The sequence below is a fragment of the Callionymus lyra genome, chromosome 7 (assembly GCF_982586985.1).
Source record: "Callionymus lyra chromosome 7, fCalLyr1.hap1.1, whole genome shotgun sequence".
Classification (NCBI taxonomy): Eukaryota; Metazoa; Chordata; class Actinopteri; order Syngnathiformes; family Callionymidae; genus Callionymus; species Callionymus lyra.
In genome coordinates, this window is record NC_141824.1 from 14,441,549 (window position 1) to 14,464,114 (window position 22,566).

At 38.6% G+C, this 22,566-nt stretch overlaps 1 protein-coding gene across 2 annotated transcripts; it reads left to right on the plus strand.

Annotated features, from left to right (window-relative positions):
* Positions 1-8,678: 8,678 nt before the first annotated feature.
* On the plus strand, positions 8,679-18,278 carry pdcd10a (programmed cell death 10a). 2 transcript variants are annotated; one of them, XM_087795742.1, is made up of 9 exons: positions 8,679-9,089; positions 10,152-10,289; positions 12,630-12,774; positions 13,149-13,202; positions 13,303-13,420; positions 13,818-13,953; positions 15,419-15,497; positions 15,556-15,638; positions 17,392-18,278. In XM_087795742.1, exons 3-9 carry the CDS (start codon positions 12,697-12,699, stop codon positions 17,471-17,473), a joined length of 630 nt encoding a protein of 209 aa, XP_087651868.1. In that variant the 5' UTR covers positions 8,679-9,089; positions 10,152-10,289; positions 12,630-12,696; the 3' UTR covers positions 17,474-18,278. The 2 variants fall into 2 exon arrangements, with proteins under 2 accessions (XP_087651868.1, XP_087651867.1); XM_087795741.1 differs by lacking the exon at positions 10,152-10,289 and having other exon boundaries at positions 8,680-9,089.
* Positions 18,279-22,566: the final 4,288 nt, after the last annotated feature.

Here is a 22,566-nt window from a genome sequence, read left to right on the forward strand (position 1 = left end):
GAAAAAAAAGTATCTGCTAAACTATGGAATGAAAAATCTAAAGTTTGGACAAATAAAGATGTCGCGTCAAAAGTTTCATGCAGCGGCTGGTTGTGACTCACCTCCCCGGGCGAACAGGAGGACCAGGAGTCCGGCGAGAGCAGAGACGAGCGTCCGTACAGCCATGCTTGTGTCCGGGCGTGAAGAGACTGAAGAACCTCCTGCACCGACGGAGCAGCAGCTGGAGCAGGAGGAGGTCCACGCTGTAAAAGATTAACACGGCGAACCTTCAACCTGAGACGCTCAGAGACCTCCTAGAAACATCAGACTTGTTTTCACTTTAGTTAAATACCCCAGTATTTTAAAACAAACTTATAGAATTCTCTTTTAATACGTTTTTAAACTTAAAAAGTGAGAAGGGAAGGACCTCAAAAGGTGAGTGGGATGTTGTTTTTTACAGTGTGGAGGAGGAGGCGGCACACCTCAGATAAACTGATAAATGTCTTTAACTTCTTCTTTTATCTCGTTCTAATAAATACGTTTATAAATAGTTACAATGGTCCTTCTATGCCTTTTCCAGCTTATTAAATTGAGTTTAAAAGTATTTTTAAAGGATCAAAACGTGTATAATGTGAATTTCTGTCATTGTAAATATTGTTACAAAATTGTAAAACAAATGTAATACAATGCTATTAAGTCTTGATAAGCCAGTGGTTCGTAATAATGAAGGTTTATGTCAGACCTGAAGTTTTACACAACAACATTCACATGTCTTTTTTACAAACACACTGTGCAACACTTGCAGATGCCAAGTTGACAAGTTGTGATCTGTTGTAACTGAAAGTGTTTTTAAAATGACAAAGTTCAACAGTAATGGGAAGTAAGGTAAGGTAAGATAAGGTAAATTTTATTGATTCCTCAGAAGGTCTCCTTTGGGAAATTGTTTTTTTCCAATAGCCACAGCAAATACAGCAATTTTTCATAAAAAATAAATCAAAAATAAAATAAGAACAAGAACAAAGAGAAATAAAGAGAAAGAACAAGATGGTACAATCTAAGTCTAAAGATAAAGAACATAGATCAAAGAAAAATACATATAAAAATAGAAAAATAAAAATAAAAGACAAAGGATACAAAGACTAACATAGAACAGAACATCCAGATACTCTCACTCCACTTCTGCCCCTGAACTCAGAATTATACAATTGAATAGCCTGAGGGATGAATGAGTCCCTGAGTCTATTAGTTTTGCACCTGGGAAGGAGCATTCGTGCACTCATTCTGCTGAAGTGAAGCGGTTACAGTTGTCATTCTGAGGTGAAAATAGCTACAAAAACCCTTAATTCTTCTAAATTGTAATAATGTATTGAGGACATTTGATTACAATATTCGAAAATATATCTATGCTTTATGTATCAAATGAATTGTTTACATTACAGATGTGTTAAAAAAACAATATTACATTATTTATTAACTTATTAATAAAGGTCAATGAATGAATGCACCTCAGTCTATATCAAGCTCAGAATTAGTATTTATTAGGGTTGCAAAATTCCGGGAATTTTCAAAGTTGGAAACTTTCCATGGGAATTAACAGGAATATATGGGAATTAACGGGAATAAATAAGAAATTTACAGAATTGAAGGTTGGCCCTTAAGAGGGAACTTAAATATAGTTGGGGGAAATATATTGTAGCATAGTCTTGGCTAAAACAACCAGATTTAATGCAAGTACACTCCTCAATCACATGCACACAGCACATTGCTTACTGCAGGGCTATTGAGGCCACGCCCCCTACATGCACTGTGCATTCCTCCATCACATGCACACAGCTTACTGCAGGGCTATTGAGGCCACGCCCCCTACAGGCACTGTGCATTCCTCCATCACATGCACACAGCTTACTGCAGGGCTATTGAGGCCACGCCCCCTACATGCACTGTGCATTCCTCCATCACATGCACACAGCTTACTGCAGGGCTATTGAGGCCACGCCCCCTACATGCACTGTGCATTCCTCCATCACATGCACAGGTGATTTCTTGAAGCCTGGAGGCCACACATTTGAGCTCAAAGCACAAGACTATTGAAGCCACACGTTTGAGCCCACGGACTATATAAAGTCAAGTAAGTTTTGATAATATTATGGGGTAAATATATTTGATCTATAATGGTATTAATGTTTAACTTGCAAATATTAAATAAAAATGTATTAACACAGTAGCTAGCTAGCTGGTAAGTTAGGTGCTAAATGAAAGCTATTTTTCATTTCATTGACCATTTAAGAGGCTAGCTTATTATGGTGGTAGCTACCTCAAATTTGATGCTGTTTTTCTGACTCCAGCAAGACGGTTTTCTGTAACCATTCAAGAATTTATACATCAATTGTCAAATATTTTGAAGACCATTCCAGTTGTTTAGCCAACTATATTTCTGTTCATGCCATTGCTTTAGTTATTTTACAAGCTTTTTTTTATGTTATTCTGCAGAAAAATGCCACGTTTGCCATCTGATGTGTGGAAGCATTTCACACAAGCGAATGTTGAAGGAAAGTCTTTGTATGTATGTAAATACTGTGCAAAGACATACGTGAAGAATGCTACAAAAATGCAGCAACATATTGCCAAGTGCCAAAAAGTTCCTCAAGGCTCAAAACATTCAGCAGACAAGAGTTCCACTCCAGGGGAGTTGTTCGTTGTTGCCTGGGAATCACAATATGTGCTTCCTAATCGTTCCTAAATAAAGGTTCAACAACACTGAAACTGTTATGGTGATAAGAACCTGAGATCTAAGCTGTAATTGTGATCCAAGTGTGTTTAAAAACTTGTGACTGTCGCCTTCAGCTCATGAACAGATTCCACAGTTATCTGAGCAGATATTCGTGTTCGGCCTCGCGGTGTCTGCGCGGCTACCGCAGTAGTTTCATCTCGACATGATCTGATCCGTCGTCAGCCATCACGGGCTGTGAACTTGGAAGAGGATGAAAGAAAGTCGCTGATCTCCAACCTTTTCCTGAAAGAAAAACCTGAGCATGTGTTCGCCTTCCAACTGTCATTCCAGCTTTTTTCCAAATCAGCTCCAGCAGCTTGTGAAGAAGAGCAGTTGGTCCATCTCAATTCAAGTTACCAGCATCTCATTTTTGGATTTATCAGAACAACTGTTCGAGAAATAACTGATGAGCCTTTTGACGTAAAGGGTTAAAGATTGTTGACCAAAATGTTCTGTGTTATTCCCCGAAATTGAGTGTTGGTAACGTGCTCGTGAGCTGAGCTGAGAGGGAGAACCTCTGCTCTCACTGAGGGTCACAAGCTTTGAGATGAAAGAAACACGATCATGAATTGTATTGTTGGAAAATGAAGCTCAAAACATTGTGCAAATCTTCGTCAAATACATTGAATATTGCAGTCATTACATGATTATATAAACAAATCCTTTATACATTTTTACTATATATACACTAAGTCAGCCTTTACTTACAAGATAGTTAATAGAAAGATAGTATATATAGTGTACTAATGATAGTAGATGACGGGCGGAGGGACGGACTTTCTTGGTTTGTTTATTCTACGAGTTTAATTGAAGTACACTTGTATTTTGCTGTTCAATAAAACAGACGTCCAAGTATCCGTTGTCATGACCGCGTCTGTTCCAAGCTTGTCTTGAAACAGTGTGTCAGTCTGGAGTGAAATGTTGATTGTGAATGTGTATTCAAACGTCCAAGCTCCTAGATGAAGCCAGTAACCTATACTTTAATTTTTGATTAACTTTTAGCATTAATTTAACTATAGCGCATACGTATAGTGTATAATAATTTCCAATCTAACCATTTTTATTTTGAAGCAAAAAATTATTTATTTAATTTAAATTATTTAAATTATTATTTAAAATGATATTCAAGTACTTTTCATACTTGCGAATTTATCCTTTATTTATATTTCATAAAACATGTTCTTGACCTTTTTTCACATTTTAATGTAATAATTTAATTATTATCATGTTATTTATATAATTTAATTTTATCCGAGTACTTTTTGTGCTCGAGTTATTTAACTCAATTGCTTTCTTTTTTTTATCTGCTTTTTCTTTTTGTTTTTTTCAACTGTTATTTAATCTCTTTGCAACTTCATTTTCTTACTTATCAACTTATTTATATTTTTCCCAACTTTATTTATTTTTATTTAGCTTTTTCTCAACTTAAATGTTTGTTGAAATTTGTTTCTCCCCTTTTTTTTTCTTGGTTATTTTCAACGCCACAGCAGCGCTCAGGGGAGAGGAAACCATGTTGTCTTGACCCTTCACCGCCTGCAGCTGATGGTACAGTGTGACTGAGAAGTCCAGCCCAGGAGGGAGAACAGAAGCAGCAGCGACGGAACATCCAGGACCAACATTGCAACAGTGATTCCTGAGAGGAATGAAGCAGAAAAGTGGTAGAACAAAAAAAAAAGGAGTGGTGTTAAACAGAGACAAATAAAGGTTAATTCATATTTACTAAAAAACAGCCATGTTGAAGGGAGAAAGAAGAGAAAATAGAAGTTTACTTCCGTTAAAAAATCATCACATCAGTTATAAACATCATAGAAACTAAACTAGACACCATTAACCCTGAGAACAAGGGGATCATGATAAAAACGAAGGAGCAGATGAAGATGGAAAGAGACGGAAGGATGTCTGCAGTCAGTATTACTGTTCAGAGCACATCTGCTAAATGAGCTCATGAATGTTTCACCCTCACTTCTATCATGCCCGGTTAAACCTCCTTTTTTTTTTTTTTGACAAGATCTGATTCGGACTTGAGTTTCAAAACACTTCTTGAACTTTCAACCACTTTGCACGAACATGGATCTGAACCTACAACCCTTCAGATGCAAAAGATGAACAAAAGCGCTTATTGAAAGTGAAATATATATATTTACTAGATGCTAAAATACCTGTTTAGTAATGAAATTATGGACAGTTGATACATTAAGTTTCCAGTCTTTTTACCAATAAAAAACCTGTTTATAAATTTAAGGGCTGTGTTCATTTATTTTGTAGCTTTAAGAACCATACAATCGTTATTTAAAAATATTATTCAAAACACCAATAATAAATGATTACAAAAACAAAAGAGGAACATGAAGGCACATACACTTTTGATGATGTTGAATTTACTGATAAATATTTAGTTTTCGCACAACTATTACTAAATATGTATCAGTTATGCAAATTAAATGACTGAGTAAAATAATGAAGGGAAAAGTTCAGGTTGCAGCAGCAAAGGTCTTGATAAAATACATTTTAAAAAAATTTACTGAAAGAAAAATCTATTATGAAGTCATTTTTAGAAAGTCGGACTCTCCACAAAGTCGTAACTGCTTTCATTTGTGTTGAAACCAAAATATAACGTATATCTATCCTCCAGTCCTCAGTCATCGCCAGGATCTTGTGTGATTTCCTTGTTCCTTAAAGCTGCGGAGGACATGACGAATGCTGCCATCTAGCGGCCGGAAGATCAGAATCAGAAACCTTTATTTGTCCCGCGAGGGGAAATTCGGTTTAACAACAGCAAGCAAAAAAAACAAAAAAACACCCAGAAATAAAATAATAAAAAGAAAAAGAAAATCTAAATAGAATAGAAAATAAATCTGCACTATATTATATATACACAATCATATTTACAAAAATAACAAGAAAGGTGCAGTTAAATAATTATCTTGGTGTGTTCTTGTTATGGAGTCTGATGGCAGCAGGGAGGAAGGACCTGCGGTACCTCTCCCTAACACACCGTGGATGGAGCATCCTATCACTGATGGAGCTCCTCAATGCCCTCAGTGTGTGCTGGAGAGGGTGAGACAAGTTCTTCCTCATGGAGGCCAGCTTGCTCCGCATCCTCCTCCCAGACACTTCCTCCACAGGATTCAGGGGGCGCCCTAGGACGTAACCGGCCTTCTTAATAAGGCTGTCCAGTTTAGCCCCATCCTTTGCTGTCATGCTGCTCCCCCAGCAGACCACACCGTTGAAGATGGCAGAGGCCACTACTGAGTCATAGAATGACTTCAGGAGTGGCCCCCGGACACCAAACGACCTCAACCTCCGGAGCAGGTAGAGTCTACTCCGCCCTTTTTTATAAAGAGCAGCAGTGTTATCCACCCAGTCCAGGCAGTTGTTGAGGTGAACACCCAGGAACTTGTAAGACGTGACAATCACAATGTCCTGTCCCTGGATGTTCAGTGGTGAGGGGGAGATGGAGGGACACCGCCGGAAATCCACAATCAACTCCTTGGTTTTGCTGGAGTTGATCTGGAGGTGGTTTTCCAGGCACCAGTCAACAAAGTCCTGGACAAGTCCCCCGTACGACCCGTCATCCCCGTCCCTGATGAGGCCGACGATTGCGGAGTCGTCTGAGAACTTCTGCAGGTGACTGGTGGGAGACAGGTGTTGGAAGTCTGCAGTGTACAGTGAAAAGAGGAACGGTGCCAACACTGTTCCCTGGGGGACCCCTACACTGCACAGTACAGTCTTCGAAACACCATCCCGGGTCCTCACGAACTGTGGACGGTAGGTGAGGTAGTCCACAATCCAGTCCGTGAGGTGAGTGTCCGCTCCAGACAGCTCCAGCTTGTCCCTCAGGATGTCTGACCTGATGGTATTGAAAGCACTGCTTAGATCCAGGAAAAGGATCCTCACAGTGCTTCCAGGCGACTCCAGGTGAGAAAGTGCTCGGTGGAGAAGGAAGATGATGGCGTCCTCCACGCCGATGTCAAGTTGGTAGGCAAACTGCAACGTATCCATGGAGGAGCGCACCAGAGGACTCAGGTAACCGAGGACCAGCCGCTCCAGAGCCTTCATAAGGTGGGATGTCAAGGCCACAGGTCTGTAGCAGCTGGGATCCTTAGGGTGCTGAGTCTTCGGCACCGGTACCACACAGGACGTCTTCCACAGTAGTGGAACTCTTCCCAGGGTCAAGCTCATGTTGAACAGAAGTCCAACAATTTCACATAACTGGTCAGAGCACGTCCTGAGTACTTTGCCACTGATGCCGTCTGGTCCAGGGGCCTTTGTTGTCCTGGTTCTCCTGAGCTGATTTCTCACCTGGAGAGGTGTGAGGGACAGGCTGGGGTGGGGGGGCATTGTCCCCTGTGGAGTCAGCGGGGGGACTGAAACAATACAAGCTCGGGGGGAGGAGAAGGTAAATTTAGAGGTGTGAATGGTGTAGAAGACGGGGGGGGGAGCCGACACCTCAAACCTTGAAAAATAACTCTTTAAGTTGTCAGCCCAATTTTGATCCCCCGCCGCTACAGAGAGCCTGGTCTGATGTCCGGATATGGATTTCAAACCTCTCCAGACATCTCTGGTGTTGTTATTGGCCAGACTCTCTTCCATCTTCCTCCTGTACCTCTCCTTTCCCTCCCTGATCTTTCTTCTCAGCTCCTTCTGGACTGCCATCAGATCCTCTTTGTTTCCTGACCTAAAGACTCTCTTCTTCTCCTTTAAGAGAGCCTTTATATCAGGATTAATACAGGGTTTGTTGTTGGAACTTTCTGATATTTAAGTGTAAATCTTTATTTTAATACACACTATACATCCTTTAAACACTTAAAGATAGTCAACTTCTTATATGAAGGGAAAAAACACTTTAATGCCGCTAAGCAACGTACTCTGTTCACCACCTTCTCGCAGTTGACCAAGCACAACATCTCCTCCACATTTACCACAGAGAAATGCAATAACTACCTCTATTTTTTCACTCAAAAAGATAAACCATCCACACCACACTTCTTTTTCTTTCTGTACCAGCTTACCCCCCCCCCCCTCCTCACCGGTCCCAAATTTCTCCTCTCATCAACCCAGAACATCTCCCTCACCATCGATGGTCACTGGCCCTCACTCCAGACTTACAAATCACTCCTCAAAACTCACCTGTTCAAAATTGCCTACTCTTAATAGTCTTCGAAATTGCGTGTATGTTTGTTCTCCTTAATATAAAGCGTCTTTGTGTGACCCCCGAAAAAAGCGTTAAATAAATATGATGTTTATTATTATTATTTATTATTATAGAATTAATTTTAGCGTTTCATTATTTGAATCGTGGTGTAGATGGTATGAACAGCAAACAAAAAACCAAAACAAAATAACTAAATTATAACAAATAAAAAACATCTAATAAGAAGAACCAATAAAACACAATACAGTTTATAATAAATGTTTCATTCAGAAGTAAACGTGCGTTTTTTATAACAAACCGCAACTTTATTCCGTCCCGTTTTCTTTTGGGACAAGTTGTATTATAACACCGTTTAAAAATGAAGACATAGAAATGTGTTAAAATGAATAAATCTTACCGTTTGAAGCGATTTATATCAGATGACAGTCAAGAGCAGACCTGGTTCTTCTTCTCTCCTCCTGACAGACACACGCTCGTCGTAGGCCACGCCCCCCTCCCAGACTATTGGTCAACCGGAAACGAAGAGTTGAATCGAGTCAGATGCTTCGCTCCTCACTGTTCCAGCGTGAGCAACGTTTTTTATACATAACATGCAATAAATCGACATTAAAGCAATTTTCTAGGCTTAAAAATATATAGTTCACTAAAAGTCACTTGACACAGAGTCGCGTTTGACAATACGAAGCTTAAATAACAACTGGCAATGTTTAAAAAATGGTTTCCAGCTGACAGCAACATTGGTGGGATTGACATCTTGGAATGCACTTCAGACGTTAATTTCTTGTTTATACTTTTTAGCCTGTTGTTATTTAAGCTAACGTACGTCAGTCCTCACTAGTCGTATTTATGGTGTGTTTAAGGATTAGATAAAACTATGTAGTGGTTTCGTTTAGTTGTACTTTCGCCTCGTCGAACTTCCTCCTCCACCTGTTTCGGGAATAGAAGCGTCGGTGACGACGGAGGAGGAAGAGCTTGACATTTTCCAATTAGCTTCACCTGTTGCTAGCATTGAACAACACAAACTTCTTCACCAGCAAACATGTCCTGGCAGGTTTGTCGCTTCAGAGTTGCTGTTCGACTTTTTAAACATCGACACTGAATGTCAAGAGAAGGACGTTGATTCATTGATTCATTTGGAATATACCTTTTTTCTTCTTCTTCTCAGTCCCAATTTTACCGTTTCAGGTAAGTTTCTGTCATTTAATGACACTTGCTTTACAAGTTTACTTTACTGTTGTTAAATACTGACAAAAAAATAGAAGATCGAACAGCTATTTAAATGGTCAATATTTGATTTTAATAAACGGTGTACATTTACTTAAAAAAAAAAGTACACAAAGTACACAAAAGTGCTTTACTTTACTTTAAAACTTGTACTTCACCCATTACGTGCTAAAGCTGTAACTACAATCCTAATGTGGTCAATAAATACATTTTATTTCAAGAATATATAATATTATAATGATAATATTTTACTATGTACGTGTATAAATGATGTATTTATGTGGATGTCTGCTTAGATCATACATACCGTATATATTATACTTTATAATGTTATATTCTGTAATATATATGTTATATAATCAAATACATACAATATAATCTTATGTATTGTAATGACTTGTCAAATATTATGTATTTTAATGGATATCGGTGTAGAAATATGTTGCAATTTGCTACACATCGAAGTAAAAAAATTTAAATTTATTTTTTAACGTCTCCTCATTCCTTTTTCAAACTAGGTAGATGGATAGATGGATACATTATTGATCCCCAGGAAGAGAAATTATCTTGTCCGAACGATCAAATAAATACATGAAGGCATTTTTATTCGTGCAGGCTTTTCCTTGATTTTCTGAGACTCCTGTGTTGTTCTCGGTGTTATCTTGACCTTTTAAGTATATATTTTATTGAGTTTTGTTTTGATTCTTTAAGGGCTTTGTGACCCTGGTCTAGTAAAGCGTTATAAACTATTATTTACTTACTTACTTACAATCAAATAAATAAACACACATATACACATAATAAATAAATACACACAAAAATACTAATACTTATATATATTTTTTTATGTTTTGTCTTTTATTTGGCTTTAAAAATATTTTATACACAAATTTAAAAAAAAGGAATTCATTCATTCAAATGTATGAATATATGACATGCAACTAATGGAGTTCTTGATTCTAAAAAAAGTTGTATCTTTCATACATTTGTCTCCTGAATTCCTCATTCGTCATTTATTTTTAGATTCCACGCTGGCGCCATCGTATGTTTTCACATCAGGCGTGGCTTTACAACACGAATCCTTCCAGATCCAGTTTGTTTAATGAAACGTTACTTTGCTCAACAACTCGTCAGGGTGGACAAACTTGCATAGATCTGGAGGTAAGGTCCTCCAGCATGTGTTTTGTAACTTCACACACGTCACACAAAAAGCTGTTTTTAATGGCAGCATGAGTAATTCACAGTACACGCGGATGCCTTGGTATCTTATCACTGACAACACACCCAGTCTTCACTGAGAGAATTTACAACTCGGTAATATACATTATGCACTTGCGTTTCTTTGAAAAGACGCTCCCTCTGTGTGACGGTAATGGGTAGTTTTTGTGCTTTTCCTTTAGTATCTCCTGTTTTCATCCACCGCCCAGAAACACTCAAAAATGTACCCAAGAGTGATGGTGTGTATTTTAGTGTGATACTGAATAACATATCCAAGCCTGATGTAAATGAAGCGGACATTGATTTTTCTTTTTCTTTTACCTCGAGTGTGCGATTGAACAAAGAATTGGAGCAGCAAGGTTTGATTTGAATAAAAAAAAACCTCCAGGGAATTGTCTTTCCATCTTGCCTATAACCCTGAAATCACCCTTAAAAACAATGAACAAGTACTGAAAGTTAGACAATAAAAACAGATTATTGAAAACGGTGTAAAACCAACACAATAAAATAAGGCAAAAACATTGAGAATGAAAATAGGATTTATTTTTGGTGTGATCTGTGACAAGTAAGTTTTGAGTTTGGGTCCGAAGTGGGTGAAAGGGTCACAGAGGCCGAGAGTTCCTAGAGCTTGAGGCATTATTTTAAATATAGTTTTTGTCAACAACTTTTGTCAAAATGTTGGGGTTAAAAAAGCTTTTTTACAAACAGAAAATCCAGTTAAAGTTCTTCTTCTCGCCTCTCTTGACTATTTTCCTTTCAAGTGTTCACCAAGTATTTATTTTCTTCTAAACAAACCCATTTTTATGACATCATTGACTATTATTTGTCTGAGTCATCTAAATCAACATCAGGCACGACATCACACCCAAACAGGGAGAACTGGCATGTGTGTGCGCGTGTCCCTGCCCTTAAAAACGACAGGTTGCTTCGCGAGCTGAGAAAAGAACGATCCCTTTAGAGGGCGAGGAGGAGCTCACGGTGTATGAAGAAGAACTGGTCCTGGTTGGTGTCATTTACCGACGGGTGTGTTTGAGGGGAAAAGTCACAGGCAAGTGTCGGTTACTCGCCAAATCGCTTCTTGTATCAACACGTGCTCTTATTGTTGTTAAATGGGAGTTGACAAGCGTACAACTCGGGGAACAAGTATGGAAATGGATATTGAGGAACTGGCTCCGGTGGCGCGATTGCCATAGCAAGAAGGTTGCTGGTTCGCTTCCAGCTTGTGACCTTTCCGTGTGGAATTTGTATTTTCTCCCCATGTTGCATGGGTTTACTCCAAGCACTCCGGTTTCCTCCAAAAGTCCAAAAATGTACAGAGGTTGATTGGGAACTTGGGGAAATTGTCCATATGTATGATTTTTGTGTGTGAATGGTTGTGTGTCTTTGTGTTCCCCCTGCAACAGACCGGTGTCCTGTCCAGGGTGTCCCCCGCCTCTTGCCCAAAGAAACTGGGATAGGCTTCGCCCCCCGCGAACCCCTTAAGGGAATGAGCGGCAAAGAAAATGAATGAAAGAACTGGCTCCAAATAATGAAAGTAGCCGAGGGAATGTCTTTATTCAGGCTATGATTTTTCAGTTATTTTCCTCTCGCTTAAGAAAACCCTCCAAAATAAGGGAAATGTAGACCTTGAGTAGTCCATTTTTTTTGTCCAAGCTATTTATACCCCGTTTATATTTAATCTGCTCAACAAAAATGGTGTTTTTACTTTTTAGTTAGGTTTCATTTTGTGCAAAAGAGTTATGGCACGTTTCTAAATCAAATCCCAGAATTGCATCAGATTACTTAAAACATGTTAGACACATTCAGGACAGGACCTACAATAATAAACAGGTTTCGTGTACCACAACATGGACAACTCCTTTCTACGTGACTAAAGGGACCAAAACTATTCTCATAGTAGAGTTTCCTGGAATAGTCCTGCAAAAGAGCATAAGCTTAGAAGCAGCCTTATTTCCTGCCTGCCCGTCGTCACAGGTTTTGAAATTAACAAAATTCTTGCAAATACTCACATTTAATTGACTGTTTATACAAATTATTTGAACCTTTAACACATCTTTTAAACTCAGGCCCTATGGCCTCATTGGACCCGCCAATATTTTTTGCTGGCCTGCAAGTTTTGTAACCCCTAACAATGTTTTGTTAGGCGTTAAAACTGTTAAAAGTTTAACACCACTGCTCTAACACAATGTTCACATTTGTTACTTTTACCTGTCTAAACTCTTTGCAATTTATTTCAAATCATTGACTCATGTTTTGTTGACCGTATCTGATTTTTCTTTTCAGCCACGTTGTTGTCCACCTGAGTGTCGAGACACAAGTGGCCAGTTCAGTCCACGGGTCAAGGAAGATCATGGATCGCAGCAAGAACAAGGCCGACGGCACCTCACAAGTGGCTCTCTACTCAGTCATGTATCCTGTCTTCAAGCAGGTAAACAAGCCAGAGAAATTGATTTATTTCTCCCTCATTCATTTTATAGCGATGATTTCCTTCCAGCAGGGTCGCGAGGGGAACCAGCAACTCTTCAGATAAGAGCTGCTTCTCTTATATAAAGATTAGAATAATTAAAGTAATAATTATTTTTAAAGTGAAGAAAACCCAGTGCTTCACTGCCTGAAGCCTCGCTCTGCATTTCAAAACTTTATTAGTAAGTGGGTGGAATTATTAGAGAAATCTTCAAACGCACAAGAGGCTCCGGAGTTGATCATATTTCCTGCCTTTGATAATCTCATTTGCTTGTTAAATTTTGAAGGCAGAATTAAATCCAAGATAAAGGAAACAATAAAAGCCTGTTTTGTTTGCAGTTGGAGGAGGCTGATGTTTCAGCAGCACAGATTTTGAGATCAGCCTTCTTGGAGGTAAGCCGGTCTTTTTTATTGATGGCTAATTGGGATTTTCTTTTGCCTCGCATCCACTGAGGAAAATATTCAATGAGTTTCTGTGTTTGTGTGTGTGAAGGCGGAGAAGCAGAACCCGGGCCTGACTCAGGAATTTATTCAGAAAATGTTGGAGAAGAAGAAACCAGAAGTCAACTATCATGAGGCACTACTTCGGATGGCTGCTGCTGAGGTGGAAGGTCTGTCGATGGTCGTCACAAGCCTGCAGAAATTGTGTACATAAAGCCTTTGGATGATTTGAAATTTTCGCCTGAGTCCACTTGGAGGCGCTGTTTCTCCACGAATCGTCACATTCCAGTTCGTAATGCTCTTTAATTGAATTTATTGAGCAGTGAACAGCGATTTTTGGGAAATAATGAAAGTGTAGCTACTCCTGCACGCTTAGAAACGCATACAAGACAATTAAAAAAATAAATAAATCCCACCACATCATGCCACACACTAGACGTGGAGGAAAACCCTTCTCACCGATGCTTTTGTCGATCTACCTATTTATTTGTCCGTCCATATCAGCATTCATGTTTGCGGCACCCTGCCACGACTGCCAACATTTATTTCTGTTTTTCGTTCCCTCAGTGCTGCCGGAGTTAAGGATTGACAGGCGGGAGCCGGAATTCCAGGAGCTGAATGAGAGAGCCCAGAAACTGAAGCAAATCCTCGGCACCATTCCCGAGGAGATCGGTGAACGCGTGAGCTTCCTGCAGTGCATCAGGTGAGGACACTGTCTGTCTGTGTGGCTGAGTTTCATTCCAGCTCTTACCTACCATCAGGTGAAAGCGTGAGAGGAAAATAAAGTATGACATGTTTAAGCAGCAGGGTCATAACGTTGAACACTATTCATCATCTTAGAAAAACACCTTCAGAATAATTTCCTTCATCAGCTTCTTCTGAACAATTACATCTGATTCCGTTTGATTTGGCTTTTGTTGATCAGATCAGGCCCCCAAAACTGGTTCGAATGTCGAAACCGTCAGATCTTTCGGGGCCTAAAAACTCACTTGTTGTTCAACTCATTGTCCCAAAGTTTAGTCTATTCCTGCCAAAGGCTTCAAACGTGACCCTGGCCTCAGGATTATTGACGTGGGTGCCAGATGTGCTGTCGGATCAGGTTGGGGATTCTGCAGCTGCCAGTGACATCACAGAACACGGCCCGTACGTTGGCATGGTGACAGGGCAGCCTGTGATTGGCAGAAATTATGTTTTTGTTTTTTTGAGAAGCAGCAAATCTTTGATATTAATAATCCGCTGTCTTTGTTTCAACTCATTTGTGTTTATGTTCAAATATTAAACTTCTATTATATTATTACAATGTAACTAAAAATAATTGGATAAAAATCACATTTTATCAAAAGTTATTTTGATCATAAATTGGACAAAACGATCAGAATCAGAAAACTTTTATCGCCAGCATTGTAAACGCAACACCAGAATATTAAAAATGAAATAATATGCTGTGAAATGAAAAGCGATGAATAAACTAAAACACATTTTTATATTTTAATAAAAATGCATTACATTTAATTAAACAATATCCATGATCCGGGCAGCAGTCTCCTTGCTGAGGGGAGCAGTCGGAACGGGGTGTGTTCCGGGTGAGAGGGTTCAGCTACGATCTTGCCTGCACTCACCCGACGTCTCTGGTGACGGACAGTTCCTTTAGCGATGGAAGAGGAAGAGCAGCCGATCATCTCAGAAGAGTAGTCTATTCTGGTCTGTAACTGTTGCAGCAGAGTACCAGACGGTGGTGGAGAAGTGTTGATGGACTCAACTGATTTACTGCATCTTAATTCTTATTATTGGGTTTGCATTTCAATTAGGGAATAATAATAAAATGAGGTGAAAAATGAATTGTTAATTTTTGTGTTTTAATAATTTTAATTAAAAAAATGTAAACTATGTTTAACCCTTGTGTTATCTCTGGGTGAAGATTCACCTATAACACAAGGGATACCACAAACACATTGGTTTTGTGGCCATCGGGCACTTTGACCCAGAAATTGAGTTATTATCCACACTTTGACCCTGATCGATTGTCTAAATAATTATTAAGCATTTAATCTGTCACTGTCAAAACTTTGATATTGTTCACTTGATTGTTAATAAACTGATATACTTCCAGACGTTTGTGATGTCAAGGCTGCTTAGAAACTAACCACTTGTGTGTGTGATGTCCTCAGAGACCTCGCCAGCGCCATAAAGGAGTTGCTAGAGACGGTAAACACCGTGATCAAGAAATACCAGTATCAGAACCGACGGGTAAGTAAGACGCTCAACAGAAACTTGGGAAATTGATTCTAACGAATTCACTTTTCAGGCACTGGAACAACAGAAGCGAGAGTTCGTCCATTATTCAAGAAAGTTCAGCGACACTTTGAAATTCTTCTTCAAAGACGGAAAGTATGTTCTTTAGTGTCATATCATCCTGTGTGACTGCGTTAATCTTTGTATACGTGGAATGGATATCAGGGGGTGATGGACAGATTTTAAGGATTTGACACATTTTCAATGGCTTGAAATGTTGGTTTAGTCAATTAGAAGCATTTACTTCCTCATGTTGATACATCTTTGTGACAGTGGTGCAAACATCTTCATAGAAATGCTTGGTGAAAAGATTTTTTGTCTGTTGTATCCTCTAGAAAAGTTTTACACAATCTCGGGTCCCAGTATAACTCTGGTAAAAAACGATTAATTTAATTTATTTTCTATTGATTATTACTGTCTGAACGGAGTTTTGTTTAGTAAAAAGATCATAATGAACGTGAAGACGCTTGTTTCAATCAAATTTACTTAAATCATTAAACTCTAAACTACTGAAAATGGGTGAAACAAATGTATTTTTTCACTTTTTTAATGCTGACATGAAAGTAGTTCAAAAAAGGTTGGGGATCCCGATCTAGAACTATTTTTTTTTCCAGAGCTATCCACTGTTGCCTAGACCAGACAAGATCTGAATGTGTTGTCAAAAACTCACCTTCACCAAGTAGATTATTTATCGGATGACTTATTATTACCATGAGTCGAGAAATGTATTACAAATTAAAAAATAATCATTAAATCTAACCTGGCAACACTTAAACTATTTTCCAGTAACATTACATTTTGTCTACTTACACCAAATGTTGTCGTCTGTTCCTTATTTCACCATCAACTCCTGATTTTATATTAAACGCAGACATAAATGGAGTAACCGCAAATTAAAGAAAATAACACCTTTTAAATGGAACGTTCTAACAGCTGCTGTACTACACACTGCTACGTGGAAATTGGATGATTATTTATTATTGGCCCGTAGCAGCTAAACCCTCGTCACATGCTGATCGCTTTAGAATTCGTTGCCAGTTTATAACGAACCCCAAAAATATCTTGGTCCTGATTGAGGAATAAATCGGGTCAGAGCAAAAATGAAATGCACAAAATATACAATGTTGTGACGTAAGGCTGTTTAATAACATTATAGTTGGTTTATAATCATTAAAAACAGTCGTAACATATTTTTTAAAGCCTTATAAATGTATATAATGTATTTTTAAAGTTCTTGACATGTATTATACATGAGACTCAAGTTGAAAGGCATTATAAAACAAACACAAACAATAAAATAAAATGTCATTACACTGTAAAAACACCGTAAAATGAAATTTAAACAACAGATATATACAGATTAAATGAAATGGCGTCACTTAAAATGTGTATTTGGTTTATATTCTTAAAAATAACCTTTTTTATTGAAGAAGAATATTGATATATGATATTAAATCCCTGCTGGTCCTTGGTTGGATGTCAGTCTTTGACTTTATAGCATGAAACTGATGTTGCTTTTGTAGTTTTCCACGACCGGTCCGTCACGTACCAGAAAGAAACCGTTCACGTGAAAGTGTGAATTTGAGGATGGAATTCCCAGAAAATGCAGAAATACGAAACCTCACTGTTGCTTCCCATGTAAACGCTTGTCCTTCTTTATCAAACGGCTGCTTTCATCAAATCCAGCGCCGCTGAATAATTCCTCTGACCCACTTCCTCTGGAATCCTGCTGGTTTGTTTCCCTCACAAGCCTCGACGGTCCCTCTCCCGTCCCTCCCCGGCTTCTGGATTCTAATATTCCTCGCTCGTATGACTGATATTGTGCTCTTGTGTCACGCTTGTTTTCCAGGGCGATAAACGTGTACGTCGGCGCCAACCAGCTCACGCAACAGACCAACATGATCCTGCAGGCGTTCAAGTCTTCGGAATAGGAGCCTCCCGGTGACACACACACACGTGAACACGTTAGCGGTAGCATTAAGAATTCACATTTATGAAACATCTTTTTAGCTGTTCACTTAAAATTCTGCGGCTCAGGTGCAGGATCATGCAGCTTTTGGTTCAAAACAAATCAGATTGACAGTAATTGCCAGCAAAAAAAAAAAAAAGAAAAAAAAAAAGCTCTTTAATCTTCCCCTTCTAACAGATTCTTAGATCGATACTCCTTGACTGCCTTCTTTATGTGCTTCCCTGTGTAGGCTGCAGAATGTTCTGTTCAAAAGAAACTCATCTTTTGTGTCTTAAATGGACTTTGGAAGGTGACTTTTCAAGTTTAATGAAATGTACTGCTATGAGGTTTTCAGCGCACGTTCGAACCGTGGTATTTGATCTGTTCATATTTTAACTTTTATTTTATTTTATTTTTAATATGCCGGTCTTGGTGCCAAAACTTGGAGCATCCGCAGTGTTTAAAGGTTAAAGGTCAACTCCGTTTACATATTTAGCTTTAAATGTTCTGCCGCAAAGTTGCCTTTCTGTATTTACACTCATGTTTGTCACTAAATGTATTTCATGTACATTAATCATTCCAATTTATTTAATGTAAAATAAGCCGCGTTTTTAAATTCAAACGAATCACATCTTATCTCGGATAAAAATCGGGTGATTCTTATTAATAGAACATTGTTGTTATTCTGTGACGCCTCACTGATGTACAGTAAGTCAGAGCATATAAAAGTCAACCAAATATATTGTTGCCACAAAACTACATTTTTTTTATGGAAAATAAATGGTTTGAAGAAATTGATTCTGTATGTGATTTCTTGAGCTTTAAACCTCTTATCACACACTATTTCCATCGCCGTCGTTTAGGGTCAAAGTTTTAACTTTGTGTCGGATCTTATTCATAAAAAGTTTTACTTTTGGATTCATTAAATAGTTCTATATCTTAAGGAGCAACTAATATGTTGATTCAAGTGTCTCTTAAATATATGTTGGACTCTATTGTATCATCAGTATGTGTCTGATTTTGGAGATGAAATCATGTTTACCATAACCACACTCACTCTGTTGTGATTGGTCAAGTGTCCAGGTTTGTCACTGCGCATCATCAATCCTGTAATTATCAACCTCCAAATGACTCGTTGTATAAACAAAGTGGGGTGTGATTACAGCTGGCTGGAGGAGTGAAGCCGTTATTACATCATAATGGACTCCGCTCTCGTAACCTCTTGTTCGCCCAGATTTCACACCGGGGAGAACTTTATAAAGTAATAAGTTCTAAACATGGTCATGATCAGCGACTTACTGCGTCTTGGAGAGAAAGACTTCAATATTTGAAACACATGAGTGAGTCACATTAGTTGCTCTTAAAATACACTAATTAAATATGAATTAGCTCAATTAGTTTGTGAAGGGAAAACAACATCACATCCAAGAAAACAACACGAGCAACATCATGCATGGAGCCACATGGTAGAAGTCCTGAAGTAGCATCAGATCAACACAGAAGAGTTCAGACCATAGATCTGTAGGACTCTGTCTAGCATGTTGTGTTTAAAGCATGTTTATTGTCCTTGATAGATGACTGATGTTTGCCCGGAAGACTGTTCAGTTCTCTCTGGCTTCCCTGGCTTTTGTCTCTGTACACCCGGACCATATCCTCCGGAGAGTCAGTCTGACTTGTTCAAAGCTCAGGATGAATTGTTGCGTCCAATGTGACTTTCAAACTGGATCAGTTCGCCTGAGCCTTCGTGTTTATATTGTGTTAAAGATTAGATGAAAATAATCTGTAATCATGCTGTTATTTGCTCAAGAAGCCGATGCACTACAGTGCCGCCATCTTGGATTTTTTTTTTTTTAAATAACTACCCATGATTCCCTCTCCATAGCAATCTTTGTCTGGTCTGACAAAGACCCTCGTTCCTGTTTCCTGGTCGAGAAAATGTGGCTGTAAAGACTTTTATTGAAACCATTTCAAATAACTTCTGAAGTCCTCTACAGATTCTCAAAACTGGGTCTCTTTAGATCCGTAGAAGAAGAAGAAGAAGTAGCTCATTTCCAGTCAGATGTCGCTCCATTCTCTTCAACTGTATCCCCCCTTTTTTTTTTATTATTTCCTCCCAGTAATATGATCCAATTCTTCCCTTTTCCCAGCAACTTCATTCTTCTCCCTGTACAATAGTGGATTTTCCACGCTGGATTTGTGGCGTGTTATTTTGGGTTCCGCACCGGCTCCTGCGTGCGCCGCTGTAATCCAATTGTGCTGGTGTTAATTTTTCAAGCTTTATTATTGAAATTGCTGAGACCTAATTTTCTGATCCTGTCACCGTTGACAACCGCTATGATCAGCTAATTCAAGTTTCTCCGGGCTATTAACTTCCGCTGTGGGATTGTTGTTGGTCAGTGAAGCAGCAGAGGGAAGGAGATTGGATCTGTTTTGCTTGTGCGGTGTTACTCGAGTGTGTACTTTTGTTGGAGTCTTACACACACTCACATTTTGTCTAACAAATCCCAAAGAGACTATGTCGGGGGTTTTATGTAGTTTTTTCCGCGAGAAGCCGTTTCGTCCCGAAAGGATCACGCTCTCAAGGAGTAGCATTTTTATTTCAGCCTTTTTTTTCCCGGGTTCTAGTTTAATAAACACTCCAGTGTGTGTGTGTGTGTGTGTGTGTGTGTGTGTTCTACTGTAACTATAGTGTGTGTGTCGGGGCTAATTGTACTTCATTGTGACAAATGTTTGTCGCTGCAACACAACTTTTTGACGACTTGGTTGCCAGGAAACTTTGGTCCGAGCGGTTTTGAGTGCGAGACGTAATAAAAGAAAGAGAGGTCTGTGTGTGTGTGTGTGTGAGTGTGTGTGGCCACCGTCTTGGAGTCGGGGGGGCACTTAACAGTTGTGTGCGGGTGTGCCGCGGCCATTGTTGATTGGACTTTAAATGTCTAGAGCCAACTTAAAAACCCACAACTCGGATTCCTGCAGTCAGGACAGTCTGGGTCTTTTCCATTACGCTGCAGTTTACACGGGAGCAACGTTCTCCATCATCTTTTGACTGACCTTTATAAACTTCTTTACAGGTAAGTCTTATCTTCTACTTCATTTAATCATTTTTTTTTTCTTCAGTTCATCACTTTAAAATGATAATTCACATCCCCGACTGTTTTGTGGTCAAAGCTATAACTTCCTGTTGGTTCTTATTCATGCATTTTATCACTTTTGGATGAATTCAATAGTTCTAGTTGTATAAAGTTCAACTTATGATTGATTCAAGTGTCTTTTAAATATATGTTGGGATCTATTGTATCATCAGTGTGTTTGTAAAAAAAACTATCTTTTCGTTGAAACATTGAATATGTTCATAAGCCTTTTGATACTAATTTCACCTTTTCTGGGAATGAACTCTTATTTACCATAACCACGCCCACTCTGCTGTGACTGGTCGAGCATCAAGGTTTTTTCACTGTCATCAATCCTGGAAGTCTCCACCTCCTAGGGACTTGTTGTATAAACAAAGCGGGGCGTGATTACAGCTATTATTACGCCATAATGCACTCCACTCTCGTAACCTCTCGTTCGCCGATATTTTAAGCATTTAGAAAACGTTTAACTGCCATTTTGAGTTATACAAAAATATCCACCTTGAAAAAGTGCCACAAAAACTGCATATTTATTGCATTCATTTCCAGTCGCCCCCCCCCTTTTAAAAATGTGGTTTGTACACGATTAGGGTCTTTTTCATGATTCAATTGGATAAATCTTTTTGTTTTTTTTATTAAATTGTCATTAGCTTTCCAGGTGAGTAATGGTGAACACAAACAATTTCACTTGAGGTAATACAAAAGTGTATGTTCTTAACTTTTTAAACTTCATTCGTCAAGAGAAGAGTACTTTTTGTATTTTGTCAAATGAACGATATACTATATAGTTCGTATTGAACCCCTTATTTTGTTTTGATGTGAAGTTTTCATGAAACAGAAGTTTCATTATACACTTTCCTTATTTAAAAGACCACTAGGCGGCGCTCTGTGCTCTTTAACCTTTGAGTTTGGGTCACTAATAAAAAACAAAAAACAAAAGTTTTCTTAATGTTAAAGCTGAAATTGATGTATTTATTATACACACATACGTTTGTGTGTATTTATACGCTGTAAATTCAATGCTTAAAAAAAGGCGCCCGTGATAAATCTTTAATAAAGATCAGAGAATAGCAAAAACAGCGTGTAATTCTTATCACATATCTCCAGTTTTCAACTCTCCTTGTTGGATTCCACTTTCTCCCAGAACCCACTTCAAAGTCGTGGTGCTTTGACCATACATGATTGATGGCCTTGATGATGCCGAGAAGCTCTTCAGAAGAAGCGAAGCGGACCTCTCGGGTAGTAGTCAAGTTCAGGAGAACTCACTACTTTTTTCTGGGTTGGCCACATTAACCCAGGCTCGCTCGTCGTAACCATCCTAGCAAAAGTAAAGCGTTAACTTAAACTTGCTGTTCTCGTGTTACCTCGTCTGTTTCCTGTTCTCTGGGATGTGCCTTTATAAATAGATTGCTGTGGCTTTCATCAGCGACTCTCTGATCCGAGTGTCAGCCCGGCCCGATGCCACTCGCAGCACATTTGTCACGGAAACCTTTATCTCAGACTTTAAAAGAGTAGAGAGAATATCCACCGTTTTTAATGGAAGTCTTTTCAACCCCACGTCCTTTTAATCATGACCGAGACTTTTCGAAAATAATGAATTATTCCCTCCACTGGTGAGTCCACTCTGAACGTCTGGAGGAATATTTATGACTTGTCGAATTGAGTATTTGCCTCGTGTACTTCGATGTTGTTACCTAGAATTGCTTTTGTTCAGTCACATTAGACTTTTCAATTTAATGTAGCCAGCTAAACCTTTAATGTGGCTACATAGGTAATAAGTACAATAGATCGATATGATATTCCTATATATATATATATATATATATATATATATATTTATTTTTTAAATCTCTGATTTATGTATCATTTTGCTCAACAAAATACTTTAGGAATGTCAGAAAATAGCAATACTTTTCACTTAAATATTGATTCGTATCAATATTTAACT

Coding starts and splice junctions, on each gene's coding strand:
- pdcd10a (XM_087795742.1), top strand. CDS start 12,697: ATGGATCGCAGCAAGAACAAGGCCGACGGCACCTCACAAGTGGCTCTC. Junction 13,203..13,302: donor TGAGATCAGCCTTCTTGGAG/GTAAGCCGGTCT, acceptor GTGTGTGTGAAG/GCGGAGAAGCAGAACCCGGG. Junction 13,954..15,418: donor AGCTTCCTGCAGTGCATCAG/GTGAGGACACTG, acceptor TGATGTCCTCAG/AGACCTCGCCAGCGCCATAA.